The sequence below is a fragment of the Anolis sagrei genome, chromosome Y (genome assembly GCF_037176765.1).
Source record: "Anolis sagrei isolate rAnoSag1 chromosome Y, rAnoSag1.mat, whole genome shotgun sequence".
Classification (NCBI taxonomy): Eukaryota; Metazoa; Chordata; class Lepidosauria; order Squamata; family Dactyloidae; genus Anolis; species Anolis sagrei.
Genome location: NC_090035.1, coordinates 82,885,022 through 82,907,782, shown reverse-complemented (window position 1 = coordinate 82,907,782; position 22,761 = coordinate 82,885,022). Strand labels below are relative to the sequence as shown.

General features: G+C 45.8%; 1 protein-coding gene across 1 annotated transcript; it reads left to right on the top strand.

The window, feature by feature from the left end:
• Positions 1–2,389: 2,389 nt before the first annotated feature.
• On the top strand, positions 2,390–12,723 carry LOC137095685 (uncharacterized). Its single transcript, XM_067462461.1, has 4 exons — positions 2,390–2,444; positions 8,188–8,553; positions 10,534–10,563; positions 12,545–12,723. The coding sequence occupies exons 1-4, from the start codon at positions 2,393–2,395 to the stop codon at positions 12,721–12,723; spliced, it is 627 nt and encodes a 208-aa protein (XP_067318562.1). The 5' UTR covers positions 2,390–2,392.
• The last annotated feature ends 10,038 nt before the right edge of the window (positions 12,724–22,761 follow it).

The following is a 22,761-nucleotide window of genomic DNA, read 5'->3' as shown; positions in this document are numbered from 1 at the left end:
TCCGTAGGTGACTACAGGGAAGACCATGGCTTGGACTAGGCAATGGATCTTGGTTGCCAGTCTGATGTCTCTACTCTTGACTCTTTGATCGAGACTGGACCTTGCTCTCCTCCCAAGAAGGAAGCGTCTCCTGATGTCCTGGCCACAGTCTGCATCTGCACTCATCTTTGCGCCTAGAAATACAAACCCTGTCACGGCCTCCACGTTTTCTCCCTCTATTTTCCAGTTGTCAATCATTCTTGTTGCCATCATCTTGGTTTCTTTGACGTTTAGCTGCAACCCGGCTTTTGCGCTTTCTTCTTTCACCTTGATGAGAAGGCTCCTCAGCTCCTCCTCGCTTTCGGCCATCAGAGTGGTGTCATCTGCATATCTGAGGTTGTTAATGTTTCTTCCAGCCATTTTCACCCCAGCTTTGCACTCATCCAGCCCCGCACATCCTCGCATGATGTGTTCTGCATACACGTTAAAAAGGTTGGGTGAGAGGATGCAGCCTTGCCGGACGCCTTTCCCAATCTGGAACCCGTCTCCTGTTCCGTGGTCAGTTCTGACTGTGGCTCCTTGGTCCTTGGTCAGATTCCTCAGGAGAGAGGGAAGGGGGCTTGGGATGCCCATCCCACCAAGAACTTGCCACCATTTATGATGATCCACACAGTCAAGGGCTACATTATATTATATTATATTATATTATATTATATTATATTATAGAATCCTAGAATCCTAGAATCCTAGAGTTGGAAGAGACCTCGTGGGCCATCATCCAGTCCAACCCCATTCTGCCAAGAAGCAGGAATATTGCATTCAAATCACCCCCGACAGATGGCCATCCAGCCTCTGTTTAAAAGCTTCCAAAGAAGGAGCCTCCACCACACTCCCTCTGGGGCAGAGAGTTCCACTGCTGAACAGCTCTCACAGTCAGGAAGTTCTTCCTCATGTTCAGGTGGAATCTCCTCTCTTGTAGTTTGAAGCCATTGTTCCATTGTGTCCTAGTCTCCAAGGAAGCAGAAAACAAGCTTGCTCCCTCCTCCTCCTCCCTGTGGCTTCCTTTCATATATTTATACATGGCTCTCATCATATCCCCTCTCAGCCTTCTCCTCTTCAGGCTAAACATGCCCAGTTCCCTAAGCCGCTCCTCATAGGGCTTGTTCTCCAGACCCTTGATCATTTTAGTCCCTGTGCCTTCCTCTCACATATTTATACATGGCTCTCATCATGTCTCCTCTCAGTCTTCTCTTCTTCAGGCTAAACATGCCCAGCTCCTTAAGCCGCTCCTCAGAGGGCTTGTTCTCCAGACTCTTGATCATTTTAGTCCCTGTGGCTTCCTCTCACATATTTATCCATGGCTATCATATCTCCTCTCAGCCTTCTCTTCTTCAGGCTAAACATGCCCAGCTCTTTCAGCCGCTCCTCATAGGGCTTGTTCTCCAGACCCTTGATCTGCTCCCTCCTCCCTGTGGCTTCCTCTCACGTATTTATACATGGCTATCATATCTCCTCTCAGTCTTCTCTTCTTCAGGCTAAACATGCCCAGCTCTTTGAGCCACTCCTCATAGGGCTTGTTCTCCAGACCCTTGATCATTTGAGTCGCCCTCCTCTGGACACATTCCAGCTTGTCAATATCTCGCTTGAATTATAGTATATTATATTATATTGTAATGTATTATATTATATTGTAATGTATTATAATATATTACATTGTAATGTATTATATTATTATATTATATTATATTGTAATGTATTGTATTGTATTATATTATATTATAATATTATATTATAATATTATATTGTAATGTATTGTATTATATTATATTATTATAATATTATATTATATTATATTATTATATTATATTATTATATTGTATTGTATTATATTATATTATATTATATTATATTATATTATATTATATTATATTATATTATATTATATTATATTATATTATATTATATTATATTATATTATAAGCAGAGTGCAGGAGAAAACAACAACAACAACAACAACAATCTGCTGCAATGCAGAATGAAGGTGGCTTGACTCTACTTCAGCTGCCATGGCTCAGTGGGAGCTGTAGCTTTGCAGGGCCTGGGGTCTCCCCTATCCAAAGGGGCGAACTAGAAATCCCAGGATCCCAGGCTATGGCAGTTGCAACAGAAATCCTCCAAACTGCTTTCCTTCTGCAGTGGCGAGGCGCCCCCTGTTGGGAAGGAGAGCAAGGCCAGGGCTGAGCTCACAAAGGCCGCCCGGCGACGGGCGCAAGGGGACCCGCTCCTCTCTTCCGGGAAGGAAAGGAAAGGAAGGGAAGGGAGGGGAAAGGGAGGGGAAGGGGCCACACAGACACCCCCCCCCCGGAAAAGCCCCGAGAGGAGCCCCGAAGGGAGAGGAGTGGAGGCCGGATGGATGGGGGTCCTCCTCGGGGCCAAGAGCGGGTCGCCCTCCACACTCCTGGCAGGTCAAGGAAGGATGGAAGGAAGGAAGGAAGGAAGGAAGGAAGGAAGGAAGGAAGGAAGGAAGGAAGGAAGGAAGGAAGGGAGAGAGAGAGAGAGAGGGAATGAAGTAAGGAAGGAAGGAAGGAAAAGAAAGAAGGACTGAGGAAAGGAAGGAAGGAAGAAAGGAAGAAAGGAAGGAAGGAAGGAAAAGAAAGAAGGAAGAACTGAGGAAAGGAAGGAGAGAAGGAAGGAAGGAAGAGAGAGAGAGAGAGAGAGAAGGAATGAAGGAAGGAAGGAAAAGAAAGAAGGAAAAGAAAGAAGGAAGGACTGAGGAAAGGAAGGAGAGAAGGAAGGAAGAGAGAGAGAGAGAGAGAAGGAAGGAAGGAAGGAAAAAAGGAGGGAGGGAGGGAGGGAGGGAGAGAGAGAGAGAGAGAGAAAATGAATGAAGGAAGGAAGGAAGGAGGGAAGGAAGGACTGAGGAAAGGAAGGAGAAAAGGAAGGAAGGAAGGAGGAAGGGTTGGGAGGAAGGAATGAATGAATGAAGGAAGGAATTAGGTAAAGAAAGGAAGGGTGGAAGGAAGGAAAGAAGGGAGGAAGGGGAGGAAGAAAGAAAGAAAAAAGAAGAGAGGAAATAAAGTGGAAAAAAAGAAAGAAGGAAGGACGGAGGAAAGGAAGGAGAAAAGGAAGGAAGGAAGGAGGGAGGAAGTGAGGGCAAAAAGGAAGGAAGGGTGGAAGGAAGGAAAGAGGGAAGGAAGGAAGGGGAAAGAAGGGAGAAAAGGAAGGATTGAAGCAAGGAAGAAAAAAGAAAGGAAAGGAAGGGGCGAGGGAGAGAGGGCAAAAAGGAAGGAAGGAAGGAAGGAAGGAAGGAAGGAGGGAAAGAAGGAGGGAAAGAAGGAAGGAATGAGGGAGGGTTGGAAGGAATGAAGGAAAGGAATGAGAAAGGAAAGGAAGGGGCGAGGGAGAGAGGGCAAAAAGGAAGGAAGGAAAGAGGGAAGGAGGGAAAGAAGGAAGGAATGAGGGAGGGTTGGAAGGAATGAAGGAATGAGAAAAGAAAGGAAGGAAGGAGGAAGAGAGGGCAAAAAGGAAGGAAGGGTGGAAGGAAGGAAAGAGGGGAGGAAGGGGAGGAAGAAAGGAAGGAAAAAGAGAAAAAAGGGAGGAGAGAAGGAAGGAAGAAGGAGAAAAGAAAAGGAGGGAGGGAGAGAGAGCAAAAGGGAAGGAAAGAAGGAAAGAGGGAGTGTTGGAAGGAAAGTAGGAGAGAAGGAAGAAAGGAAGGGGTAAAAGAAAGAAGGATGGATGGAAGGAGCAAAGGAAGGGGAAAAGGAAGGAAGGAGGAAGAGGGGGCAAAAAGGAAGGAAGGGTGATGGGAAGGAAGAAAAGAGGGAAGGAGAGAAGAAAGGAAGGAAGGAGGGACATTGGAAGGAGGGAAGGAAGGAAGGAGGGACATTGGAAGGAAGGAGGGAAGGAAAGAGAGGGAAGGTTGGTAGGAAGGTAGGAGAGAAAGAAGGAAGGAAGAAGAAGGGAAGGAAGAAGGGGGATTGGAAGGAAGGAAGGAAGGATAGAAGGAAGAAGGGAAGAGAAGAAAGAAGGAAGGAGGGAGAGAGGGGGCAAAAAGAAAGGATAGATAGAAGGAAGGAAGGAAGGAAGGAAAGGAGAAGGAAGAAGAGAAGGAAAGAAAGAGAAGGAAGGAAGGAAGAAAAGAGAAGGAAAGACAGAGGGAAGGAAGGAGAGAAAGGGAGAAGTAATGAGGGAAAGAGGAAAGGATGGAAAGAAGAAGGGAAGGAAGGACAGAAAGAAGGAAGAAAAAAAGGAAAGAAAGAAAGAGAGAAGCAAGGAAGGAAAGTGGAAGGAATGGAAGGAAGGATAGAAGGAAGGAAAGAACAAAAAGGAATGAAAGGGAGAAGGAAGGAAGGAAGGAAGGAGAGAAGGAAAGAAGAAGGGAAGGAAGGACAGAGAAGGAGAAAGAAGGAAAGAAGGAAAGAAAGAGAGAAGCAAGGAAGGAAAGAGGAAAGAATGGAAGGAAGGATAGAAGGAAGGAAGGAAAGAACAAAAAGGAATGAAAGGGAGAAGCAAGGAAGTAAGGAAGGAAGGAGAGAAGGAAAGAAGAAGGGAAGGAGAGAAGGAAAGGAACTTGCAAGGAGGAGGGAGGGAGGGGCCAGGCAGGGGGCCAGGACTCAAAGGCAGGGAGAGAGGGCCCACCTCAACATCAGGAAGGACTTCCCTACAGTTAGAGCTGGTCAACAGTGGAATATGAAGCATGGAAGAGCCTCCTTCTTTCCTTCCTTTCCTCTCCTTCTCTCTCAATCATATCTATGGCTGGATGGCCTTCTGTTGGGAGGGCTTGCATGGTGTCTTCTTTTGTGGTAGAAGGGGTAGAGAATGCTGCTGGAACAGGGCCATACAGTCTGGAAAATTCCCCGCAGCCTTTGGAGGTCCAGAGGCTGCTTGGACATATGAGCCAGATGTTGGGTTGGTTGGCGTTGCCTCCAAGGGACGCGTTGCTGGGAGTGACGTCCCTTCCTTTCTTCTCTCCACACAGCCTTTGGAGGTCCTGAGGCTGCTTGGAGATATGAGCCAGATGTTGGGTTGGTTAGCGTTGCCTCCAAGGGATGCGTTGCTGGGAGTGACGTCCCTTCCCTTCTTCTCTCCACACAGCCTTTGGAGGTCCTGAGGCTGCTTGGAGAGGAGAGCCAGATGTTGGGTTGGTTGGCGTTGCCTCCAAGGGATGCGTTGCTGGGAGTGACGTCCCTTCCCTTCTTCTCCCCACACAGCCTTTGGAGGTCCTGAGGCTGCTTGGAGATATGAGCCAGATGTTGGGTTGGTTGGCGTTGCCTCCAAGGGATGCGTTGCTGGGAGTGACGTCCCTTCCCTTCTTCTCTCCACACAGCCTTTGGAGGTCCTGAGGCTGCTTGGAGAGGAGAGCCAGATGTTGGGTTGGTTGGCGTTGCCTCCAAGGGATGCGTTGCTGGGAGTGACGTCCCTTCCCTTCTTCTCCCCACACAGCCTTTGGAGGTCCTGAGGCTGCTTGGAGATATGAGCCAGATGTTGGGTTGGTTGGCGTTGCCTCCAAGGGATGCGTTGCTGGGAGTGACGTCCCCTTCTTCTCTCCACACAGCCTTTGGAGGTCCAGAGGCTGCTTGGAGATATGAGCCAGATGTTGGGTTGGTTGGCGTTGCCTTCAAGGGATGCGTTGCTGGGGGTGACGTCCCCTTCTTCTCTCCACACAGCCTTTGGAGGTCCAGAGGCTGCTTGGAGATATGAGCCAGATGTTGGGTTGGTTGACGTTGCCTCCAAGGGATGCGTTGCTGGGAGTGACGTCCCCTTCTTCTCTCCACACAGCCTTTGGAGGTCCTGAGGCTGCTTGGAGATGAGAGGCAGATGTTGGGTTGGTTGGCGTTGCCTCCAAGGGATGCTTTGCTGGGAGTGACGTCCCTTCCTTTCTTCTCTCCACACAGCCTTTGGAGGTCCAGAGGCTGCTTGGAGATATGAGCCAGATGTTGGGTTGGTTGGCGTTGCCTCCAAGGGATGCTTTGCTGGGAGTGACGTCCCTTCCTTTCTTCTCTCCACACAGCCTTTGGAGGTCCTGAGGCTGCTTGGAGATATGAGCCAGATGTTGGGTTGGTTGGCGTTGCCTCCAAGGGATGCTTTGCTGGGAGTGACGTCCCTTCCTTTCTTCTCTCCACACAGCCTTTGGAGGTCCAGAGGCTGCTTGGAGATATGAGCCAGATGTTGGGTTGGTTGGCGTTGCCTCCAAGGGATGCGTTGCTGGGAGTGACGTCCCCTTCTTCTCTCCACACAGCCTTTGGAGGTCCAGAGGCTGCTTGGAGATATGAGCCAGATGTTGGGTTGGTTGGCGTTGCCTCCAAGGGATGCTTTGCTGGGAGTGACGTCCCTTCCCTTCTTCTCCCCACACAGCCTTTGGAGGTCCTGAGGCTGCTTGGAGATATGAGCCAGATGTTGGGTTGGTTGGCGTTGCCTCCAAGGGATGCGTTGCTGGGAGTGACGTCCCTTCCCTTCTTCTCCCCACACAGCCTTTGGAGGTCCTGAGGCTGCTTGGAGATATGAGCCAGATGTTGGGTTGGTTGGCGTTGCCTCCAAGGGATGCGTTGCTGGGAGTGACGTCCCTTCCCTTCTTCTCCCCACACAGCCTTTGGAGGTCCTGAGGCTGCTTGGAGATATGAGCCAGATGTTGGGTTGGTTGGCGTGGCCTCCAAGGGATGCGTTGCTGGGAGTGACGTCCCTTCCCTTCTTCTCCCCACACAGCCTTTGGAGGTCCAGAGGCTGCTTGGAGATATGAGCCAGATGTTGGGTTGGTTGGCGTTGCCTCCAAGGGATGCGTTGCTGGGAGTGACGTCCCTTCCTTTCTTCTCTCCACACAGCCTTTGGAGGTCCTGAGGCTGCTTGGAGATGAGAGCCAGATGTTGGGTTGGTTGGCGTTGCCTCCAAGGGATGCGTTGCTGGGAGTGACGTCCCTTCCCTTCTTCTCCCCACACAGCCTTTGGAGGTCCAGAGGCTGCTTGGAGATATGAGCCAGATGTTGGGTTGGTTGGCGTTGCCTCCAAGGGATGCTTTGCTGGGAGTGACGTCCCTTCCTTTCTTCTCTCCACACAGCCTTTGGAGGTCCAGAGGCTGCTTGGAGATATGAGCCAGATGTTGGGTTGGTTGGCGTTGCCTCCAAGGGATGCTTTGCTGGGAGTGACGTCCCTTCCTTTCTTCTCTCCACACAGCCTTTGGTGGTCCTGAGGCTGCTTGGAGATATGAGCCAGATGTTGGGTTGGTTGACTTTGCCTCCAAGGGATGCTTTGCTGGGAGTGACGTCCCTTCCTTTCTTCTCTCCACACAGCCTTTGGAGGTCCAGAGGCTGCTTGGAGATGAGAGCCAGATGTTGGGTTGGTTGACTTTGCCTCCAAGGGATGCTTTGCTGGGAGTGACGTCCCTTCCTTTCTTCTCTCCACACAGCCTTTGGAGGTCCAGAGGCTGCTTGGAGATGAGAGCCAGATGTTGGGTTGGTTGGCGTTGCCTCCAAGGGATGCGTTGCTGGGAGTGACGTCCCTTCCCTTCTTCTCTCCACACAGCCTTTGGAGGTCCAGAGGCTGCTTGGAGATGAGAGCCAGATGTTGGGTTGGTTGGCGTTGCCTCCAAGGGATGCGTTGCTGGGAGTGACGTCCCTTCCCTTCTTCTCTCCACACAGCCTTTGGAGGTCCTGAGGCTGCTTGGAGATGAGAGCCAGATGTTGGGTTGGTTGGCGTTGCCTCCAAGGGATGCGTTGCTGGGAGTGACGTCCCTTCCTTTCTTCTCTCCACACAGCCTTTGGAGGTCCAGAGGCTGCTTGGAGATATGAGCCAGATGTTGGGTTGGTTGGCGTTGCCTCCAAGGGATGCATTGCTGGGAGTGACGTCCCTTCCCTTCTTCTCTCCACACAGCCTTTGGAGGTCCTGAGGCTGCTTGGAGATGAGAGGCAGATGTTGGGTTGGTTGGCTTTGCCTTCAAGGGATGCGTTGCTGGGAGTGACGTCCCTTCCCTTCTTCTCTCCACACAGCCTTTGGAGGTCCTGAGGCTGCTTGGAGATATGAGCCAGATGTTGGGTTGGTTGGCGTTGCCTCCAAGGGATGCGTTGCTGGGAGTGACGTCCCTTCCTTTCTTCTCTCCACACAGCCTTTGGAGGTCCTGAGGCTGCTTGGAGATATGAGCCAGATGTTGGGTTGGTTGGCGTTGCCTCCAAGGGATGCGTTGCTGGGAGTGACGTCCCTTCCCTTCTTCTCCCCACAGCCTTCGTCCTGAGCGTCTGCTTCTTCTCGACCGAGGCCTACTACAAGCGGACAAATATCACGGTGGAGCCACCAATGCCGATGGAAGGAGGAAGCGCCCGCCTCATCCCAGTCACCCTGGCCATTGCCCAGGTGACCTGCCGCTGGTTCCGAGGGGAAATGAGAGAGAACGAAACCATCCTGATCGGTTTTTTCTACCCACGCTTTAAAGTGAGGAAGGGGCCGGGCTTCACCGGGCGAGAGACCATACACCCCGACTGCTCCCTTGAGATCACACCCTTGAACATCACCGACCTGGGAAACTATTTAACCGTGATCGAGGGCCCTGAGGATACGCGGATCGGAAGTGTAGAGCTTATCGTCCACTGTAGGCTATAACGTTTTTGTGCAATATATCTGACTATCACATTTTTGTACAATATGTCTATAATGTTTTGTGCAATGTATCTGACTATCTCATTTTTGTACAATATGTCTATAATGTTTTTGTGCAATATATCTGACTATCACATTTTTGTACAATATGTCTATAACGGTTTTGTGCAATATATCTGACTATCACATTTTTGTACAATATGTCTATAACATTTTTGTGCAATATATCTGACTATCACATTTTTGTACAATATGTCTATAACATTTTTGTGCAATATGTCTATAACGTTTTTGTGCGATATATCTGACTATCACATTTTTGTACAATATGTCTATAACGTTTTTGTGCAATATATCTGACTATCACATTTTTGTACAATATGTCTATAACGTTTTTGTGCAATATATCTGACTATCACATTTTGTACAATATGTCTATAACGTTTTTGTGCGATATATCTGACTACCACATTTTTGTACAATATGTCTATAACGTATTTGTGCAATATATCTGACTACCACATTTTGTACAATATGTCTATAACGTTTTTGTGCGATATATCTGACTATCACATTTTTGTACAATATGTCTATAACGTTTTGTGCAATATATCTGACTATCACATTCTTGTACAATATGTCTATACCATTTTTGTGCAATATATCTGACGATCACATTTTTGTACAATATGTCTATAACATTTTTATGCAATATATCTGACTATCACATTTTTGTACAATATGATTGTTCCTTAACATTTTTGTGCAACATGACTATCTGTAACAATTCTTTGCAATATGTGTATAATATTTTTATTTATAATAGTGTTGTGCAACATGATAATCTGTCACATGTTGCTGAAATAATTCCATTATATATTTGTACAATATGTCTTGAACATTCCATGCAACATTTTTGTGCAATATTATTGTCCCTTAACATTTTTGTGCAACATGACTATCTGTAACATTTTTTGCAACATATCTATAACATTTTGTGCAACAAGACTATTTGTAACATTTATTTGCAACATGTCTATAACATTTTTGTGCATCAAGACTATCTGTAACTTTTTTTGCAATATGTCTATAACATTTTTGTGCAATAAGATTATATGTAACATTTTTTGCAATATGTCTATAACATTTTTGTGCATCAAAATTATCTGTAACATTTCTTTGCAACATATCTATAACATTTTTGTGCAACAAGACTATCCCTCACATTTCTTTGCAACATGTCTATAACATTTTTGTGCATCAAGACTATCTGTAACATTTTTTGCAATATGTCTATAACATTTTTGTGCAATAAGACTATATGTAAATTTTTTTGCAATATGTCTATAACATTTTTGTGCAATAAGACTATATGTAACATTTTTTGCAATATGTCTATAACATTTTTGTGCAACAAGACTATATGTAACATTTTTTTGCAACATGTCTATAACATTTTTGTGCAATAAGACTATATGTAACATTTTTTGCAATATGTCTATAACATTTTTGTGCAACAAGACCATATGTAACATTTTTTTGCAACATGTCTATAACATTTTTGTGCATCAAGACTATATGTAACATTTTTGCAATGTGTCTATAACACTTTTGTGCAATAAGACTATCTGTAACTTTTTTGCAGTATGTCTATAACATTTTTTGTGCAATAAGACTATATGTAACATTTTTTGCAATATGTCTATAACATTTTTGTGCAATAAGACTATATGTAACATTTTTTTGCAATATGTCTATAACATTTTTGTGCATCAAGATTATCTGTAACATTTCTTTGCAATATGTCTATAATATTTTTGTGCAACAAGACTATCTGTAACATTTTTTTGCAATATGTCAATATGTTGCACATTTTTGTGCAACAAGACTATCTCTCACATTTTGGCACAATATGACTGTCTATTTGTGTGCTGCGTTTCAGCCGAATTGTTTTTTTGGTTTTTTTTTGCAGATCCACCTGATGACGAGCCCAAATTTTTTGGTAAGTAAAGAACACTGCCTTGGGACAAACCATTATTTTGCCTCCTCCATCTTCTTTTCCTGCCTTGAAAATCCATAGAGAAGCTGTAGTTTTCTAGGAAAACTGGGGAAAAAATGGAATGGTGACATTACAACAAGGCTGAAGGCATGAAAAATGATATTACCTAATTTTTTTATACGTATTCCAAACCCTCCCATTTAGTATCCCACCTAAAGTTACCAAGAAATGGGATAATTTAATCAAAATGTGGATAGTAGGCTCCAGTAAGAATAGAATTGCTAACACAAGGAAAGATGTATTGTCAAAGGCTTTCATGGCTGGAATCACTGGGTTGTTGTAGTTTTTTTGGGGGGCTATATGGCCATGTTCTAGAGCAGTGGTTCTCAACCTGGGGGTTGAGAGGAGATTCCATCTGAATCTCCTACAAGAGAGGAGATTCCATCTGAACATGAGGAAGAACTTCCTGACTGTGAGAGCCGTTCAGCAGTGGAACTCTCTGCCCCGGAGTGTGGTGGAGGCTCCTTCTTTGGAAGCTTTTAAGCAGAGGCTGGATGGCCATCTGTCAGGGGTGATTTGAATGCAATATTCCTGCTTCTTGGCAGAATGGGGTTGGACTGGATGGCCCATGAGGTCTCTTCCAACTCTTTGATTCCATGATTCTATGATTCTAGATGACGAGCAGAGTGCCGCAGGGTTCCGTCCTGGGCCCGGTCCTGTTCAACATCTTTATTAATGACTTTGATGAAGGGCTAGAAGTCATGATCATCAAGTTTGCAGACGACACCAAATTGGGAGGGAGAGCCAAGACTCCAGAGGACAGGAGCAGGATTCAAAACGATCTTGACAGATTAGAGAGATGGGCCAAAACTAACAAAATGAAGTTCAACAGTGACAAATGCAAGATACTCCACTTTGGCAGAAAAAATGAAATGCAAAGATACAGAATGGGGGACGATGAGGCCTGGCTCGAGAGCAGGACGTGTGAAAAAGATCTTGGAGTCCTCGTGGACAGGAAGTGAACATGAGCCAGGAATGTGATGTGGCGGCAAAAAAAGCCAATGGGATTTTGGCCTGCATCAAGAGGAGCATAGTGTCTAGATCTAAGGAAGTAATGCTCCCCATGCTCTATTCTGCTTTGGTTAGACCACTTTACCTGGAATATTGTGTCCAATTCTGGGCACCACAATTCAAGAGAGATATTGACAAGCTGGAATGTGTCCAGAGGAGGGTGACTAAAATGATCAAGGGTCTGGAGAACAAGCCCTATGAGGAGCGGCTTAAGGAGCTGGGCATGTTTAGCCTGAAGAAGAGAAGGCTGAGAGGAGATATGATGAGAGCCATGTATCAATATGTGAGAGGAAGCCACAGAGAGGAGGAGGGAGCAAGCTTGTTTTCTGCTTCCTTGGAGACTAGGACGAGGAACAATGGCTTCAAACTACAAGAGAGGGGATTCCATCTGAACATGAGGAAGAACTTCCTGACTGTGAGAGCCGTTCAGCAGTGGAACTCTCTGCCCCGGAGTGTGGTGGAGGCTCCTTCTTTGGAAGCTTTTAAGCAGAGGCTGGATGGCCATTTGTCAGGGGTGATTTGAATGCAATATTCCTGCTTTTTGGCAGAGGGTTGGACTGGATGACCCATGAAGTCTCTTCCAACTCTTGGATTCTATGATTCTAGGGGGTCGCAGCATGAGGAAGGTTGAGAACCACTGCTCTAGAGGCATTCTCTCCTGACATTCACGCCTAGCTCCAACAGACAAGAGTTCTTTGTCCCACCCTGGCCATTCCACAGATATATAATAAACCCATTTTCCTAGTTCCAACAGACCTCACTATCTCTAAGGATGCTTGCCATAGATGCAGGCGAAACGTCAGGAGAGAATGCCTCTAAACCATGGCCATATAGCCCGAAAAAAACCCTGCAACAACACAAGGAAAGATATTGTCCAGAGAGTGATGTGCATTGTGTGCTTTCCTCCTTGCAGCCCGGGGATTCAACAAAATGACCATCGTTGGCATTGTCTTTGGGAGCCTGAGTGCCGCAGTCATCCTGGGCATGGTGCTTTTCTCCGTTTACCGTGAGTCAAACCCTGGAACAAGGATGAAGACCCTTCCTGTTGGTTCCATGGCCAATGATGGGTCAGGGATGGAAGGGAAGACCTAATCCCCTTCCCCGGTAGTCCTGGCTCCTTTCTGGATGGAGCAAAGGATGTGCCCAGGACACCAAGAGAGAGCCGTACACAAGAAGAGGGCTGGCTATCATATTTGAAACCATACGTTAGTGGCTATTAGAAAGGGAAGTCTGAAGCTGGATCTACAGCTGTCACCACCCCCAGCTCCTTCAAGGTCAGTCCAGTCACTTCAAGGATGCCATCCACCAGGTTTTGGTGGTAGCCAGGGCAGCTTTCGCACAGTTAAAACTTGTGTGCCGGCTGCGCCCATATCTTGGGAGGTCTGACTTGGCCACAGTGGTCCACGCTCTGGTTACATCCTGCATAGATTACTGCAACACACTCTATGTGGGGTTGCTTCTGAAGACTGTTCGGAAGCTCCAGCTAGTCCAACACTTGGGAGCCAGGTTGCTCACTGGAGCAGGGTACAGGGAGCATTTGTTGTTGTTGTTCATTCGTTCAGTCGTCTCCAACTCTTCGTGACCTCACGGACCAGCCCACGCCAGAGCTCCCTGTCGGCCGTCACCACCCCCAGCTCCCTCAAAGTCAGTCCAGTCACTTCAAGGATGCCATCCATCCATCTTGCCCTTGGTCGGCCCCTCTTCCTTTTGCCTTCCACTTTCCCCAGCATCATTCCCTTCTCTAGGCTTTGCTGTCTCCTCATGATGTGGCCAAAGGACTTCCGCTTTCCCTCTAGTCTCCTTCCCTCCAGTGAGCTTTAGTTGGGCTTTCTTTCCTGGAGGATGGACTGGTTGGATCTTCTCGCAGTCCAAGGCACTCTCAGCACTTTCCTCCAGCACCACAGCTCAAAAGCATCTCTCTTCCTTGGCTCAGCCTTCCCGAAGGTCCAGCTCTCACATCCGTAGGTGACTACAGGGAAGACCATGGCTTGGACTAGGCAATGGATCTCTGTTGCTAGTCTGATGTCTCTACTCTTGACTCTCCTCCCAAGAAGGAAGCGTCTCCTGATTTCCTGGCTACAGTCTGCATCTGCAGTAATCTTTGCACCTAGAAATACAAAGTCTGTCACGGCCTCCACGGTTCCTCCCTCTACCCCCTTGTTACGCCAGCTCCACTGGCTGTCTATTAGCTTCCGATCACATTTCAAAGTGCTGGTCTTGACCTATAAACGGTTGTGGCCCTGTCTAAACATATCTCCCTCTACAGACCCCCAAGGACCTTAAGATAATCTGGAGAGGCCCTGCTCTCGGTCCCACCGCCATCACAGACATGTTTAGTGGGAACGAGAGACAGGGCCTTCTCGGAGGTGGCCCCTCAGCTGTGGAACTCCATCCCTAATGAGATCAGCTGCCCCCTCCCTTAGGACCTTCCGGAAGAAGCTCAAACCCTGGTTATGGGATCAAGCATTCGCAGAATAGATGGTTTTAATTGACTTTTTAGCTGACGGCAATTGATTGATTTGGAAGGCGATGTGAAACGGTGACCTGTTTTAATGTATAATTGTTTTTAATAGGCTTGGGCGATCCAGTTCGTTAATTTCGTAATTCGTTATTGATTCGTATTTAAATTAGCTTACGATCCAATATCGAGCCATGCAGGAATAGTGTGAGGAGTAATTAAGAATCGAAACAAATTTTTTCCAATTTTTCGTAATTATTTCGTAATTATTTTGTAATAATATACAATAATATAATATAATAATATTATAATAATATAATATATATAATATAATATAATGTAATTATTATATTATATTATATTATATTATAATAATATAATATAATGTAATATATAATAATATAATATAATATAATATACAATAATATAATATAATAATATCATAATATAATATACAACAATATAATATAATAATATAACAATAATATAATATAATAATGTATTACATAATAATAATATAATAATAATAATATAATATAATATAATATATAATAATATAATATAATATACAATAATATAATATAATAATATCATAATATAATATACAACAATATAATATAATATAATAATAATATAATATAATAATGTATTACATAATAATAATATAATAATATAATAATTATAATATAATATAATATATAATAATATAATATAACATACAACAATATAATATAATAATATAATAATAATATAATATAATAATTTATTACATAATAATAATATAATAATATAATATAATATATAATAATATAATATAATATAATATACAACAATATAATATAATAATATAATAATAATATAATAGAAGTTCCCCCTGTCCCATTTGGAGGTTTTTTTTAGCATATTGCGCAATCGCGTCCGCCATTAACGAATCAATTCATAATTTACAAAATTTCGGAAATTTCAAAATTTTGAAATCTTATATTTCGGAAGTCCCCAGAATTTCGAAACGCTAGCGCACCCTAGAAAAGAAACGGGTTTAGAGCCATTTTTTTCTTGATTGCCCAAGCCTAGTTTTTAATGTAGGTTGATTGTATATTATGCTTGTTTTATTGTTTGCACCGAATGGTGCCTGTGGGTTCCCATCCTTAGTCCCTCTTCGGAGGTGAGAACGACGGGATAGAAACGCTCCTAATAAATAGATATATCCCAGGTGTTGCATCCCAGTTCAAGAAACGAGACCATAAGATTAAATCCACCACACTGGACTGTAGGAAAAGCAGTCCTTCTTTGTTGATGAAAAATTGGTTACAAAAGAATCATAGAATAATAGAATCCTAGAGTTGGAAGAGACCTCCTGGGCTATTATCCAGTCCAACCCCATTCTGCCAAGAAGCAGGAATATTGCATTCAAATCACCCCTGACAGATGGCCATCCAGCCCCTGCTTAAAAGCCTCCAAAGAAGGAGCCTCCACCACACTCCGGGGCAGAGAGTTCCACTGCAGAACGGCTCTCACAGTCAGGAAGTTCTTCCTCATGTTCAGATGGAATCTCCTCTCTTGTAGTTTGAAGCCATTGTTCCATTGCGTCCTAGTCTCCAAGGAAGCAGAAAACAAGCTTGCTCCCTCCTCCTCCCTGTGGCTTCCTCTCACATATTTATACATGGCCCTCATCATATTTCCTCTCAGCCTTCTCTTCTTCAGGCTAAACATGCCCAGCTCCTTAAGCCGCTCCTCATAGGGCTTGTTCTCCAGACCCTTGATCTGCTCCCTCCTCCCTGTGGCTTCCTCTCACATATTTATACATGGCCCTCATCATATTTCCTCTCAGCCTTCTCTTCTTCAGGCTAAACATGCCCAGCTCCTTAAGCCGCTCCTCATAGGGCTTGTTCTCCAGACCCTTTTTCATTTTAGTCGCCCTCCTCTGGACACATTCCAGCTTGTCAATGTCTCTCTTGAATTGTGGTGCCCAGAACTGGACACAATATTCCAGATGTGGTCTAACCAAAACAGAATAGAGGGGTAGCATGACTTCCCTAGACCTAGACACTAGGCTCCTCTTGATGCAGGCCAACATCCCATTGGCTTTTTTGCCACCAGAAAGGTAAACGCAAAGTCAAAAAGCCACAGAAAAACACAGCAGTCAGTAGAATCTCTGAACTTGGCTTTGACTTCTTGTCTTCTCCTTCCTCCAGATGTTTCTCACCATGGAATCCCAAGATCTATCCGAGCTCTCTCCCAGTCCTTCTAGGAGATACTATCCTATGATTGACACCTTGAAATGGGATCATGGAGGAGGTGAGTATCTGATTAACTTTGAGATAAGGAAGCTGCTGAATTGTCATAACCGATTGGGGAACTTTTGGTGTAAATAACGCATGTTGATATACAGGGTGCGGCAGTTGTTGTTCTTCATTCGTTCAGTCGTCTCCGACTCTTCGTGACCTCATGGACCAGCCCACACCAGAGCTCCCTGTCAACCATCACCACCCCCAGCTCCTCCTCCCAAGGACCGAGCGATGGATCCTGTTATCCGCCATATCAGCGCCCATTTTCTGATCTCGGCCAGGGAAAAGGACTCTGTGGCCCCGCTTGGACTGCCTGCCACCTCCGTTTCTACTGATTTTCCTTGGGACCCGGGGACTCCGCGCCTTCAAATAAAGAAATCAAATATTAAATAAAAATAAACTGGGGATGCGGGATGGGGATGGGGTTTCCTGAAAAACACAGCAGAAGAGACTTAAAAAGCCAAAAAATATATAAAAATACATTATAAGGCATGCACAACACCATATATACACACAATCACACATATATGCATATATACACACACAAAACACGTATACACAGACTGAGCCACAGCAACGCGTGGCAGGGGACAGCTAGTGAGTAATAATTGCTTTCCTCTCATACCCCTTCCCCTTTTCTTTCTTTTTTTCTCCTCCCTTCCTGTTCTCTCTTCCTTCCCTTCTTTTCCCTTCTTTCTTTCTTTCTTTCCTTCCTTTCCCCTTTCTTTTTGTCTTCCTTCTCTCTCTCCCTCCTTTCCTGCCACCCCTCCTTTTTTTCCTTTCTCTTTCTTTCCTTTCTCCCCTCATACCTTTTCCCTTTTCCTTTCGCTTCTTACTTCCCTTATGAACTTTGTATAAAAAATACTGTGTGAGATGTAGTCTGTTTCCCCTTTCACCCTTGACTTTTGCCCTACTAAAAGTGACGAGGAGCTGTGGAAATGCCCGGGGGAGACCCCCCCTGCCTCCCTCGGAACTCATTTTGATTGACTCATAAGGCATGGACAATAGCCATTTATGATTTCCTTCCTCACCCTCTGAAGTTTGTCTGGCGAGATAGGAAAGTCAAAATGAGATACCGGACATTTGTGATTGCTTTACAAATGGTAGTGTTGACCCCCTGAGGTCCGCTGCCCACCCTGTTGTCATTCTCAACCGAAACTCATCATGGACAGGAAAGACTTTGTTTACAGAGATTGTATCTTGCCGGTCAGAAACAAAGACAATCATCACAGCTGGCAGGATATCTGTAATCCCATCATTTCCCCATTGACCGCGGTCGTCCCGCCCCCTCGCTCCTGATTGGCCCAGCTCCGGGAGCAAGAGGAGCTCGCTGATTGGCCCTCAGGAGGCGGGGGAGCTCGCTGATTGGCTCAGGGCTAGGAGGGCCGCCAAGCCTCCTCCCAGCTGTTCGATCTGCCAGCCAATCAGCGCGGAGCCAGCCGGCAAGGGGTGGGCGGGAGTTTAGAAATGTTTTCCTTTGTATTCTCCCTATAAAAATGCCTGTAAAATCAGTAGTGTTATGCTTGTAGTGGAATTGCATCCGATTGCAGCTGAATCGCTAATAAATCGCCTCGGTCGCTGAACTTCTTCCACTTTGGTGAGGATTATTAATTTTAATACTTTTATCGCTGAAATTGGCTTCCGCTGGCCTCACCAAGGTTTTAGGACCCCTTTGGCGCGGTCCTCAGGGATCTCCCCGGCTGGGTAGACCCTCTGAAAAGGAGCTCGATATCACTTCAAGGTCAGTCCAGTCACTTCAAGGATGCCATCCATCCATCTTGTCCTTGGTACCTGTCCGAACGCATCTCCCTTTATGTCCCATCTCGGAGTCTGAGATCCTCTGGGGAGGCCCTGCTCTTGACCCCGCTTCTGTCACAAGTGAGATTGGTGGGGACGAGGAGCAGGGCCTTCTCAGTGGTGGCCCCTCACCTATGGAATTCACTCCCCGGGGAGATCAGATCAGCAACATCCCTCCTTTCCTTCAGAAAGAAATTAAAAACTTGGATGTGGGACCAGGCGTTTGGGCACCACATGTGGAAATATGAACCTTCTTTTTCTTTGCATTTCCAGCAGTGTGTGCTCGTGTTATTGTAGCTTTTTCGCAACTTCCTCAGAGTCTTGGAGAGATTTATTCAGGCCTCACTTTTGGAGGCTGAGAGAGTGCAACTTGCCCCTAATCACTCCCTATTGGATCCTCAGGGCTGAGAGTGAATTCAAGCCCTGGTCTCCAGAGTCACAGCATGATGCTCACACTGCAATCCGGACCACTTGTAGGGATGGGTTTCAGCCCCTTGCAGAGCCCAGGTTGCAATCTATAGCGGATTCACACTCAGTTGGACTTCCTTGTTGCAGATGTCATTTTAAATTCATTTTTAGGGTCCTTGAGCGCATTGATGGGTGACACTTGAAGAAGGGAACACAGCGAAATATAACTGACCACCGGCGAGTCGTGAAAATGGAGAGAAGGGACAGAATATCGAAGTCATATGGATGCGGTCCAGGCTCCAGTTGGAGAAAGAAAGACATCTCTGTGCCAGGAGAAGGCCTTGCTTACAAATAAAATGGAAGAGACACCTCAGGGTTGCACAGGTGGATTGTCTTCTTATAGAATCATAGAATCATAGAGTTGGAAGAGACCTCATGGGCCATCCAGTTCAACCCCATTCTGCCAAGAAGCAGGAATATTGCATTCAAAGCACCCCCAACATAGCTCAAGTGGCAGTTGAGTTCCCACAGAAGTTGAGGAAGCAAGAAGCCATCTTGCTTCCTCTGCTTCAGGTAAGCCTCATCTTAGAGTGCATTAGGAATCTGAGTGAGTGTTTAAGATTAGCTGCTCTGAGTGTTTGTTTTGTTTGAGAGGCAAGGCTAAATTCTTTAGCCAGCAGTGATTGACAGTTGCAGTTTGTCCTTTTAGCGAGCCTTAATTCCGAAGCAGAGATGAGAAGGAATCCAATGGAAAGGTAACGTCCCTGATCTGAATGAGGACTTTTCATCTTCTAGAAACCCACAGTGATAGGAACAGTCGGCCTCCAAGCTTGTTGGGCTCAAGGGCCAAAGGCCCCCATGAAGGGGGGAAATGCAGACTTTTCTCATTTATTATTATTTCATAGAATCATAGAATCCAAGAGTTGGAAGAGACCTCATGGGCCATCCAGTCCAACCCCATTCCGCCAAGAAGCAGGAATATTGCATTCAAATCACCCCTGACAGATGGCCATCCAGCCCCTGCTTAAAAGCTTCCAAAGAAGGAGCCTCCGCCACACTCTGGGGCAGAGAGTTCCACTGCTGAACGGCTCTCACAGTCAGGAAGTTCTTCCTCATGTTCAGTTGGAATCTCCTCTCTTGTAGTTGGAAGCCATTGTTCCGCGTCCTAGTCTCCAAGGAAGCAGAAGACAAGCTTGCTCCCTCCTCCTCCCTGTGGCTTCCTCTCACGTATTTATACATGGCCCTCATCATATCTCCTCTCAGCCTTCTCTTCTTCAGGCTAAACATGCCCAGCTCCTTAAGCCGCTCCTCATAGGGCTTGTTCTCCAGACCCTTGATCATTTTAGTCACCCTCCTCTGGACACATTCCAGCTTGTCAATATCTCTCTTGAATTTATTTATTTACAGCTTTTATATTCCGCCCTTCTCACTCCGCAGGGGACTCAGAGTGGATTACAGTGTACATATATATGGCAAACATTCAGTGCCAATTTGACATACAAACATATACAGACATACACAGAGGCTATTTAACTTTTTCTGGCCGCCAGGGGAGCTGTCGCTTTCATCGTCCATCTGCGACACTGATGAAGCACTTCCGCATTCCCCGCATGCTTCCCCGCTGGAATGCTTTGCTGGAGTCTTCTTTATGGCCTCATAAATCAGTTAATTTAGCCTCCCCACACTTTAAGGTGGTACCTAATGTTCCTACTTGACAGATGCAACTGTCTTTCGGGTTGCAAAGGTCGACAACAGGCTACACACAATTGGTTGGAAACCCACTCCAACCCGGGCTGGCTTCGAACTCATGACCTTTTGGTCAGAGTGATCTTAATGCAGCTGGCACTCAGCCAGCTGCGCCACAATCCCGGTGCCTCATCTCTAGGTCCTTCTCTAGGAACATGATTATAGAGCGGTGCTGTAGGACCCAGAGCTTCCTGGAGAGGGGTTCTTGAAGGTAAAATTCATAGTATTGGCCAGCATTTGCATTGTTTTGCTGCAACAAAAGAGCTGTAAGAGTGAGAGGTTCCAAAGATGTAGTTTGGCACCATGTGAACAGCACTGGCTCAAGGCGATGGGATCCTGGGAGATGTAGCTTTGCAAGGTGTGTCTTGCAAGGCTGTATCCACTTAGCTTTGCAAGATAATGATGCATGCCTTGCAGGGGAGAAATCCCCCTTCTGTTGCACCCTAGAGCAGGAACAGGACCCTCTAATCATTAATTACACCACACCTTGGAGGAAAGAAGAGTCATTTTTATTTGAATAAAAACTGGAGCCAGTAAAAGAGATGAATACAAAGTTGATAGAAGTCCAAAATCAAAAAGCCAAATAAGCAGCAACATAAACAGTGTCCAAACATAAGAATAAGAATAATAACAAAGTTCCAAAAGCTTGCTGTAATAATGTATCGTCGAAGGCTTTCATGGCCGGAATCACTCAGTTCTTGTGGGTTTTTTCGGGCTATATAGCCATGTTCTAGAGGCATTCTCTCCTGACGTTTCGCCTGCATCTATGGCAAGCATCCTCAGAGGTAGTGAGGTCTGTTGGAAGTAGGAAAATGGGTTTATATATCTGTGGAATGACCAGGGTGAGACAAAAGGCTTTTGTAAGTTGGGCTAGGTGTGAATCTTTTCAATTGACCACCTTGATTAGCATACAATGGGCTGACTGTGCCTGGAGCAAACTCTTCTTGAAAGGTGATTAGATGTCCCTGCCTGTTTTTCTCTCTGCTGTTTTAATTTTAGAATTTTTTAATACTGGTAGCCAGATTTTGTTCATTTTCATGGTCTTTTCCTTTCTGTTGAAATTGTCCACATGTTTGTGGATGTCAATGGCTTCTCTGTGTAGTCTGACATGGTGGTTGTTGGTGTGGTCCAGCATTTTTGTGTTCTCAAATAATATGCTCCGTCCAGGTTGGTTCATCAGGTGCTCTGCTATGGCTGACTTCTCTGGTTGGAGTAGTCTGCAGTGCCTTTCATGTTCCTGGATTCTTGTTTGGGCAATGCTGCGTTTGGTGGTCCCTATGTAGACTTGTCCACAGCTGCATGGGATACAATGGTAGACTCCTGCAGAGGTGAGAGTATCCCTCTTGTCCTTTGCTGAACGGAGCATTTGTTGGATTTTCTTGGTGGGTCTGTAGATTGTTTGTATGTTGTGTTTCCTCATCAGCTTCCCTCTGCGGTCAGTGGTTCCCTTGATGTCTGGCAGGAACACTTTTCCTCTGGTGGATCTTCATCTTGACTCTCGTGGCTTGTTCTTGGTTGTCTTGCAGCTCTTCTGATGTCTGAGGTGGAGTCTCCATTGGCCTGGAGAGCCCAGTTGAGGGGGTTCAGTTCATCTTGGAGGAGGTGGGGTTCACAGATTCTTTTGGCAGACCGTGCAAAAAGAATCTGTGAAGCCCACCTCCTCCAAGATGAACTGAACCACCTCAACTGGGCTCTACAGGCCAATGGATATTCCACGAGAGTCAAGAGGAAGATCCACCCAGAGGAAAAGTGTTCCTGCCATACATCAAGGGAACCACTGATCGCATAGGGAAGCTGATGAGGAAACACAACATACAAACTATCTCCAGACCCACCAAGAAAATCCAACAAATGCTACGTTCAGCAAAGGACAAGAGGGATCCTCTCACCTCTGAAGGAGTCTACCGTATTCCATGCAGCTGTGGACAAGTCTACAGAGGGACCACTAAACGCAGCATTGCCCAAACAAGAATCCAGGAACATGAAAGGCACTGCAGACTACTCCAACCAGAGAAGTCAGCCATAGCAGAGCACCTGAGGAACCAACCTGGACACAGCAGATTATTTGAGAACACAGAAATGCTGGACCACTCTCACAACCACCATGTCAGGCTACACAGAGAAGCCATTGAAATCCACAATTAGCATGTGGACAATTTCAACAGACAAGAAGCAAAGACCACCAGCATCGAAGCGATGGTCCTCTGCCATCAACTCCGCTGGACCAGCCACGTTGTTTGGATGCCCGACCTCCATCTCCCAAAGCAGTTGCTCTACTCCGAACTCAAGAACGGAAAACGGAATGTTGGAGGGCAGGAAAAGAGATTGAAAGATGGGCTCAAAGCCAACCTTAAAAACTCTGGCATAGACACTGAGAACTGGGAAGCCCTGGCCCTTGAGTGCTCCAGTTGGAGGTCAGTTGTGACCAGCAGT